We start from the raw sequence: 8,377 nt of genomic DNA, 5'->3' as shown, positions 1-8,377 counted from the left end.
CTGGAGCCTGTTCCAGCTGTCTTGGACAGGTCACCAGTCTATCACAGGACTGAGAGACACATGCACACACTCGCAGCTAGGGTCAATTTGTTGATACAAGCTAATCTAACATGCATGGCTCTGGACTGTGGGAGTAAGCTAGAGAACCTGAACAGAATCCATACAGACAAGGGCATTTACCAGGTTAAATTCATGTATTTATTTTCTTTATGTTTGCTGTTTTTATGAAAGCATCAAGTCAAATAATGTTTTATAAATGGGGGGGGGGGGGGGGGGGGGGGTTCGAGCTGAAGATGCTCAAATTTTCATTGGATGGATGTAGTGAAGGAGGACATGCACATAGTTGGTGTGACAGAGATGGATGCAGATGGTTTGGCGACCCCTAAAGGCAGCATGACAAAATGTTCAATCCCCCCCCCTCCCCCCCGGCAAAAAAAAAAAAGCGAAAATAATTGAGGAACAAAAAAGAGCAAACACCAAAATGGCATTAATTTAAAAAGCTGTGATATTGTGACATTGATTGAATCTTGAATTTGTCTGTACATGGAAAAAAAACCTTGCAAAAAAGACACCATTCAAAAAAAGACATTTATTTTGTGGCCATAGTGTCATGTAGCATCTTCACTTTCAAATATAAATGTATCCACTCATTAAATATCCAAAATAAATTTATTACAATTTAGAAATACATTCATATACAGCATGGGTGTACCCAGTGATATATCAATGCTGATCAGGTGTTTAACAGCAGAATGCATCTTATATATAATGATAAACACATGTGAGGCCTTATTTTAGCATTAGAAACAGTGTCAGTTGAAGTGAGCGTACTGATGCCCTTTAATGCTCTGTACAGCATGAATCAGTCAGTACTGAGAGTCAGTGCAGCCGACAGCAGGTCTCTGTTCTCTTGCTCGCAGCTTCATCGATCATCGCTTATACTTCATGACGGCTTCGGCTGGAATGAGAAAGAACATCATTAGAGCTTAACGCACTAACGATCAGCTACTACAGCTTTCTATAAATAATTACATATGTATATTAAAGCTGTAGCAAAGAGGCCAGATTGCTTGAGGCACTTTGCTTTTGCACTGTAACAAGCTACATTTACAGGATAAGCATGCCAACTAAGGGCATAAAATATTACCTTAAAATGTACCAACACCATATCTGAATGTGCTAAACAAGCCCAAAAATATATAACTGTGATAACACAAGATGCTTTTTTTTCTCTCTGCCTCTTCTCAGACAGACAGAAACAGCTACAGACAGACAGCATGTGTCTTGCTGTTGTTGCATACTATATCTTAAGTAAATAAATGTCAAATATAACCCCAGTTAAAAAAAAGTGGATGGGAGTGTGTTATGTGAAATATAAATAAAAACAGATTTAAATGATTTTGAAATATCAACTTAAACTCCTATTTTATTCACAGTAGAACACAATAGATAATGAATCTTTAAACTGAGCAGTATGCGGTTTAGCATACTGGATGGGAGCACATGTTGCTCTAAAACAGGGGTGGGGGAACTCCAGGCCTCAAGGGTGGTCAGGTGTGTTGACCAGGGTGATATCTAAAGCCTGCAGGACACTGGCCATTTAGGCCTGGAGTTCCCCCACCCCTGCTCTAAAACCTGTATGTATTTTCAGCATTGATGCTGCCTTTGTAGATGCGCAAGCTACCAATTCTATAGACACTGATGTACCTCCATACCATCAGAGATGCAAGCTTTTGAACGGAGACCCTTCACCTTCAGAGTAAAAGTTTCACCTCTGTAATGGAACTGGTTGCAGCAGTAAAGCTGGAATTTTACTTTGAAAGTGAAAGTTCTCCATTTCCAGTTTGTGTTGCACTTTTTTAAGTTTCACTGCAGCTCGGTCAGTAGTTAGCAACACTTATCAAACAAAACGTCATCCCTGCAAGTCCATGTGCTAGCAACAAGAACAATCATGAAGAGATTTTTAGTGCAGATCCTTCATTGTGAGTGTGTCACCTAGCAACTACTCGCCAATCAGGGAGGGGATACACATTTTTCCCTAGTGACCATTGGTTGGCCAATCGGTCTCTAGGCCTGGGTGAGTGAGGCCTTAAAAAACTGAGGTCCAGAGAAGGTGGCAATGTTCCTGAAGCTTAAAAATATATATTTTTTCTTTACAAAGTAAAAGGAAAAAGGAAAAATTGCATTTTTGCATGCAGCAGTGAGAAAACCATAAAGTGCGACCAGAATCATGACTGGACCTAAAGATAATGGTCATGCAATATAGGTTTTCAGCCTCGTCCTCTTCATACAGAGTCTTTTAATAACATTTAGTTCTGTGAATGAAAAATTCCTCAAACTCTTTGCAGTTGCAGTCTTTCAAGTGTTTGACTAGTTCCAATCCCCTTATAGCAGGGGTAGGCAACTCCAGGCTTCGAGGGCCAGTGTCCTGCAGGTTTTAGATCTCACCCTGGGTCAACACACCTGAATCACATGATTAGTTTATTACCAGGCCTCTGAAGAACTTCAGGACATGTTGAGGAGGTCATTTAGCCATTTAAATCAGCTGTGTTGGTTCAAGGACACATCCAAAACCTGCAGGACACCGGCCCTTGAGGCCTGGAGTTGCCCACCCCTGCCTTATAGGGATTGGAAACAATCCCAATGATGGATTAAATGGTCAGTAATGGATTAACTGGTCAACAATGGATTAAATAGACAATAAATAGTATTTTAAACTATTTACTGTCATCACTCTCCATCAGATGTTTGTTTTACAGCATTACACAAGTTTTCCAGTCATTTAATCCCCCTCGCCCAACTTTTTTGAAATGTGCTCCTGCCATTAAATTCAAAATGAGCAAAACCCAACACATTTTCCAAGTTTCAACATCATAGATAAGAGATAAGATTTTGAATTTGTGCAAAATATGTCTTTCTGCTTTTACTGATAATTTCCACAGTGTCCAAACTTTTCTGGAAAATGGGGTGATGGTTATGGGTTGTACTTGTGGAGGATTAAATACTGGCCATGTACAGTATTTAGTTAATGGAGTTCAAGTTTTCCTCTGAATACAAAAAAAAAATTATATGGAAAATTGGGCACCAGCATATTTAAAGCACACTGAAGTTTTGCTTACTGGTATAATCCTGGGGTGACATGGGTCTGGACAAAACCTTCCTGAGTGCTTCCAGCCACTCCCTCTGATCCCTCTCCTGCTCGCACATGAAGACGAACTGTCGCTCGGGCGTTTCCACCATCAATCCGCACTTCCACTTGTTTCCCCGGGCATTCAGCGGGACGCACTCCTTAACCGAGTAACCTTTGTTCTCTGTGCCGATAAAAATGGCCCCTAGCTCCTCTGCATCCTACAACAAGAAAAAGCACGTGACTCACATACTTCATAGGTGTACAGTGTGGGGTTAGAGTGAGACTGAAAAAAGAGGTAGTGTCCTCACCAGATGGCCTTTGAAGTAGAGCAACTTCCTGTTTTGAGAGTCTAAAATGAACCACCTCCTTTTGAATGACTCTGTTTGCTGCGTACAAAATAAAAGAAAACATTTGATTTAAAAAATAAAATGTGCACTTGAAAAACGTGCTCATCAGACTCCATTTCCTCAAAACCTCCTATCGCAGAAACTGATTCTTAAAAAAGAAAAAAGATTCGAGCTGCACGCACATGTGAGTCAGAGTCTAAAAGAGGAACAGAAACACATTCAGATGTACTGATCACACATAATGTAGTCACAAACAACTTTGCTGGTGAGTGTGAGTAAAAATCAAAGTAGAAGAGAAATAATATAGGCGTGCAAATGACTCTCGAGTGACTTCAGTGAGCTTACCGTAGGCCCCGTCTTTTCCATGTAACCCTCTTTGAGGTAGTTTCTTGTTATCATTGGTATTAGCTGATGAAGACACAAGACAGTAAACATGTCAAATACTAAAATATACAAGCTAAAAACTGATAAAGACATACAGCTGGCTTAAAATGAAATAGTTTGACACTTACTTCTTCATCGCTTCCTGTCGGGTAGGCCGTCTTCAAGTACGCATAGCGAGCGGCTCGAATCGCGTTGTACCATGTGACTATGTCCTGAAGTAAAGCAAAAACAAAAACTTTGAGCTTCTATTAGAACCACAAAATAAGTATATGAGACCTACCAGGTGTTAATATTGATGCTATAGACGATCATGTCGACTGACTTCAGAACGCTCATGATAAACGTAGAGGTTCCTGGTGTGATCCCCGTCTTGGTAGGTGATCTGCAGTCCGTTAGGATGATTGATCTTCTCTGGCTGAAAGGTGGCGTTCAGGTCCTTGATGGATATTACAGCTTTGGGGCCTTTAGACTCCTGTAACAAATACACAAGGGCAGTTCAGATTTGGAGGCTTCGTGCAGCTGTTTTTACACTTGTCTGCGCCAAACTGGCTGCAAGTGGTGATTATCACAGGCGCATAAAAAGTGAAGGATCCCTGGTTGAAGGCCAGAGGAGGCATAACAGGAAGGCATCCAGTTTATATAGCTGTTGTTGCTGGAAAAACTGGCTCAATGTCACTTAGATCGAAACTGCCCGGCATCAGTTGGAGCACAGACACTCGTGATGCCCAGAGGATGAATCCAAATTACTTTAGTGATCTTCTCACTTTTCCTCTAGTTCTTTTTTTAACCTTCTTTTACGTTTATGAGACCTATAGTGAAATAAATTGCATTAAAACTCTTCTGAAACATGTCCTTTGATATGCTTAGACATAAATATAATATAGATACAAAGCGATTTTTCAAATATCTCCAAATTAGAAGTTACATCCGAGCAAAACAAAAATAATACCTGCACCAAACCACCAAAATCAGAATTGGAAGACATAATTAGCAAAAGCAGTTCAAAAAAGGGGCAATATCAGAAATATATAAATTAATTAGGTCCAAAGGTGAAAATTTGCTAGGAAGGTTGAACGCCTGGAAAAATGGTTTAAAAAAGGACATATCCATGGAACAATGGGAATTGGTTTGCACAAAAGCTCATAAACAAACAATTAATTCTAGACTAAGGTTGTTGCAATACAAATGGTTAATGCGAATATATATTACTCCGGAAAAATTAAATAAGTACAACTCTAATATTCCAGACACTTGTAATAAATGTAATGAAGATAAAGGTAATTTTTGGCATTGTATTTGGGATTGCAGGAAGATAGGATCCTTTTGGGTTGCAGTAACACAAACTATGAAACAAATATTATCCAAAGAGGTTGTTTTGGATCCTGGCTTCCTTATTTTGGGATTGTACCCAGAAAACATGGGGTACACAAAAAGTGACAGAATGTTTATTGATATGGGTTTGTTGCAAGCAAAAAGATTAATTGCACTAAAATGGAAAGAAACAAGGGAACCGAGTATCACGCAGTGGATAAAACAAATGATGGTGGCTTTGCCATTGGAGAGGATAACATGTATACTGATAAGGAAATTGGATGTTTATGAGAAGGTATGGAGACCATTTGTGAACTTTGTAGAAGGATTTGTATTATCTGAGGAGGACGAGGACTGAGGACAATGACATTTGATTTGGGATAATGACAAATTTAGGCCTTTAATGGAGTGATAAATCTGACGACTTTTTTGTTTTCTGTTTGTTGTCTGGAGGAGTGTATGTTCATGTAGTATTTAGAGGGTTGGACTGTTTGCAAGTCACTAAAATGTAAAAAAAATAAAATAAAGATATTGTTGGAAAAAAAAGTCTTCTGAAACTCTACGCCTTAACCGGACACGCTCCTCTCTAGAAATGTAACTGCATGTCGCCATTATCACAGCTGCTCAGGTTTATCTGTGGCGTCGACCAGTTGAAAAGCTAATGTCATAGGCTCCACATGGATTCAATGCAGATGCAAATAATATAGATGAGGCCCCGTAATGTGTAAGGGACACCTCATGTGTGCAACTTTTGATTATTGCTGCCGTTCTCTTGTTGTGAGCCAGTTATTACCCTGATTTTCTACAATAAAAATCATCCAAGTTAATGAATTTCAGATGGAAACATCCACCATATATCGAAGTGAAATTAGTCAAATAAATCCTAAGATAAGACTATTGCTTCCACAGTGTGTCTTTTATCCCATTTCCCTCCTTTCACCTCAGCTGGCCATGGCAGATGGCTGATTATGGTAATAACCTGATAATCTGATAAGCATCTGTGGACGAGTACCAAAAATCTCCTTGTTTGACCTTTAGCGGTAAAACTAAAACCAAATTAGCTGAATTTCCTCCAGTAAACGGCGACTGTGTGCTTTATAGTTGCTGGTGTATGTGAAGCTATAGGAAACTGATTGCTTGATTCTAAGGTGGCTTTTCTGCTTACAGTAGATCTTTGAAGAAACATTTGAAGCTGTGTGTGCAAAAGATAAACAAAGAGCTTAGATACAAGATAAAATTTCTTCCATTGTGGGACGTAATCCAATATTATTAAACATAAGCAATGATTACGCCATAATAACTACGCATCTTGCAGTATTTAAGGGTCATCGCTCTTGGTGATTCATGTTCTAGCGGGTGGTGTAACTGTGTCAAAGCTGCAGGGAACTCACATCTTCTTTGTTGTAGTAGCTCAGGGTGAATTCTCTCTCCGACAGCACGAACTTTCTCTTCAGAAACTGTGTGTTGTCTTTGCCTTTCTTCAACAGTATTCCTTCATAGAACCCTAGTATGAATCCAAGAGAGTCACAGGGGAATAAGAAAAAAGGTTTCACTTAAAATGAAAACCTTCTGGTTGCTCAAAGAGACAATGGCTAGATTTCACTTCCTGGATGGTACATTGTGCAAAGAACGGGTTTTCTGGCCCAGTTCTGCGCGCAAAGAACAGGTTTTCCTTTAACCCAATACTGACAAGAATGTAAGCCCCAAAGAGTTCATAAATAATTCGTTAAAAAAGTCACCTGTGGTGTATGGCAGCGGTGGATACTTGGTCTCTCCTGTGAACTCCTTCCTCTCGTATTTAGCACGGATCCACTGCTCCCTGAGGATACTGTGGATCAAAGTGAAAATATAAAAGCATTCACAGTTCAATAGCAATGTGTTCTTATAAAAACCTGAATCATTGAAGCTTGATTTAGCAGCAGAAATTCATCTATATTTCACTTCTACAGCCAGAAGCTCTCACTTCTCTACTTTGTGGCTCTGCCTTGTCAGCAGTCTGGTATTACACATAAATTATTCTGCCATGGCGACAGAGGCTGGTAAATATCATCATCCTGGAAAAGACCTACTTGCAGTCTTCCCGCTGGGGTTGATAGTAGTACGGTGGAACAGCTTTCTCATATTGAGCCTGGGCCCTGGCATTGCCATTGGATTTCATGAACTTCCATCCCCCAGAATAAACACACACACACACACACACATTAGGATTACACACAGACACAGTCTGATAGAGCAAAAATAGAGGTGGGTGACTGATAAAACAGTGATCACCTCTACTAGTTTATCCTCCCAGAAGTCCAGCCTGATAGATTTGACATGGCTGGACAGGCTGCGGTGGATCCCGGAGCAGTTCAGACACACAAAAATTCCCAACTTGTAGGAGGCCCAGTCTGGTTCTGGGAGAGGTAAGAAGACGAGACATGACTCAGATAAATACTTCTTCCTGCCACTCTATTAGCAGGTTAAGGACATATTAAAAATCTAATCAATCATTTAAGATTTCCACTGAAATCTGTAAATGTTTAGTTCACAATTAGGCTTCATCTATGCCCGGGAAAGTGACTTTTTGAGTTTTTAAGTATTAAGTTTTCCAGTTCAAAAACAGGAAACCCCTTTCAGCCCCTCAGCCCATCGCCAAGCTTTAGTCGTGACGGACATGCTTCAGGGTGCACGCGTTCATGCAGAGCAACAGTCTTTTCAAGCCTCATAAATAACATTAACAAATCGGTTAAACTGCATGAAAATAAATCAATAAATCTGAATATCTCGAGGCCTCTGAGTAGTACCCGCACATCAAATTCGGATCCGGATCTCACTTTATTTCGATAACAAACGTACCAACGTTTATATATTTGCTTACCGGGCTCGCCGCAGTCAGCGCACCGGCTGTTGTCTGGCTGTTTCACCAGTTCCAGTAAAATCTTTTTGTTCCGCTCACGGTTTGCCATTTCTCTGCACAGTCAGGCTCATACACTGATGGATCCCGCGGTTGAACTTGAGCGTGGCGGTCACATGGTTTGACAAACAACAAAAGGCGACTAAGAACAAAAAAAAAATTAAAAAGAAAGAAAAAGTGGAACTTGCGACAGAAGAGTTTTGGATGTTTCAACACGAAGCGGACCTCCTCCCTCCTGTCCTCCTCCCCCTGGAGCGCGTCCAGCTGCGAGTTTGTCACAGAGGGTGCTCCCTTTGATTTTTTTTTTTT

General features: G+C 40.3%; 1 protein-coding gene across 1 annotated transcript; it reads right to left on the bottom strand.

Moving 5' to 3' along the window:
* Nucleotides 1-614: 614 nt before the first annotated feature.
* adap2 (ArfGAP with dual PH domains 2) lies at nucleotides 615-8,284 on the bottom strand. Its single transcript, XM_063470611.1, has 11 exons — nucleotides 8,033-8,284; nucleotides 7,444-7,568; nucleotides 7,242-7,333; nucleotides 6,912-7,000; nucleotides 6,564-6,676; nucleotides 4,184-4,333; nucleotides 3,990-4,073; nucleotides 3,823-3,885; nucleotides 3,439-3,516; nucleotides 3,120-3,348; nucleotides 615-958 (listed from the first exon to the last, which is right to left on the bottom strand). Exons 1-11 carry the CDS (start codon nucleotides 8,118-8,120, stop codon nucleotides 930-932), a joined length of 1,140 nt encoding a protein of 379 aa, XP_063326681.1. The 5' UTR covers nucleotides 8,121-8,284; the 3' UTR covers nucleotides 615-929.
* Nucleotides 8,285-8,377: the final 93 nt, after the last annotated feature.

The sequence above is a fragment of the Pelmatolapia mariae genome, linkage group LG4 (assembly GCF_036321145.2).
Source record: "Pelmatolapia mariae isolate MD_Pm_ZW linkage group LG4, Pm_UMD_F_2, whole genome shotgun sequence".
NCBI classification, from domain to species: domain Eukaryota; kingdom Metazoa; phylum Chordata; class Actinopteri; order Cichliformes; family Cichlidae; genus Pelmatolapia; species Pelmatolapia mariae.
This window is presented reverse-complemented; position numbering and strand designations above follow the sequence as displayed.

Coding starts and splice junctions, on each gene's coding strand:
- adap2 (XM_063470611.1), bottom strand. CDS start 8,120: ATGGCAAACCGTGAGCGGAACAAAAAGATTTTACTGGAACTGGTGAAA. Junction 3,349..3,438: donor TCTACTTCAAAGGCCATCTG/GTGAGGACACTA, acceptor TTCTTGTTGTAG/GATGCAGAGGAGCTAGGGGC. Junction 959..3,119: donor GTCACCCCAGGATTATACCA/GTAAGCAAAACT, acceptor TTCTCATTCCAG/CCGAAGCCGTCATGAAGTAT.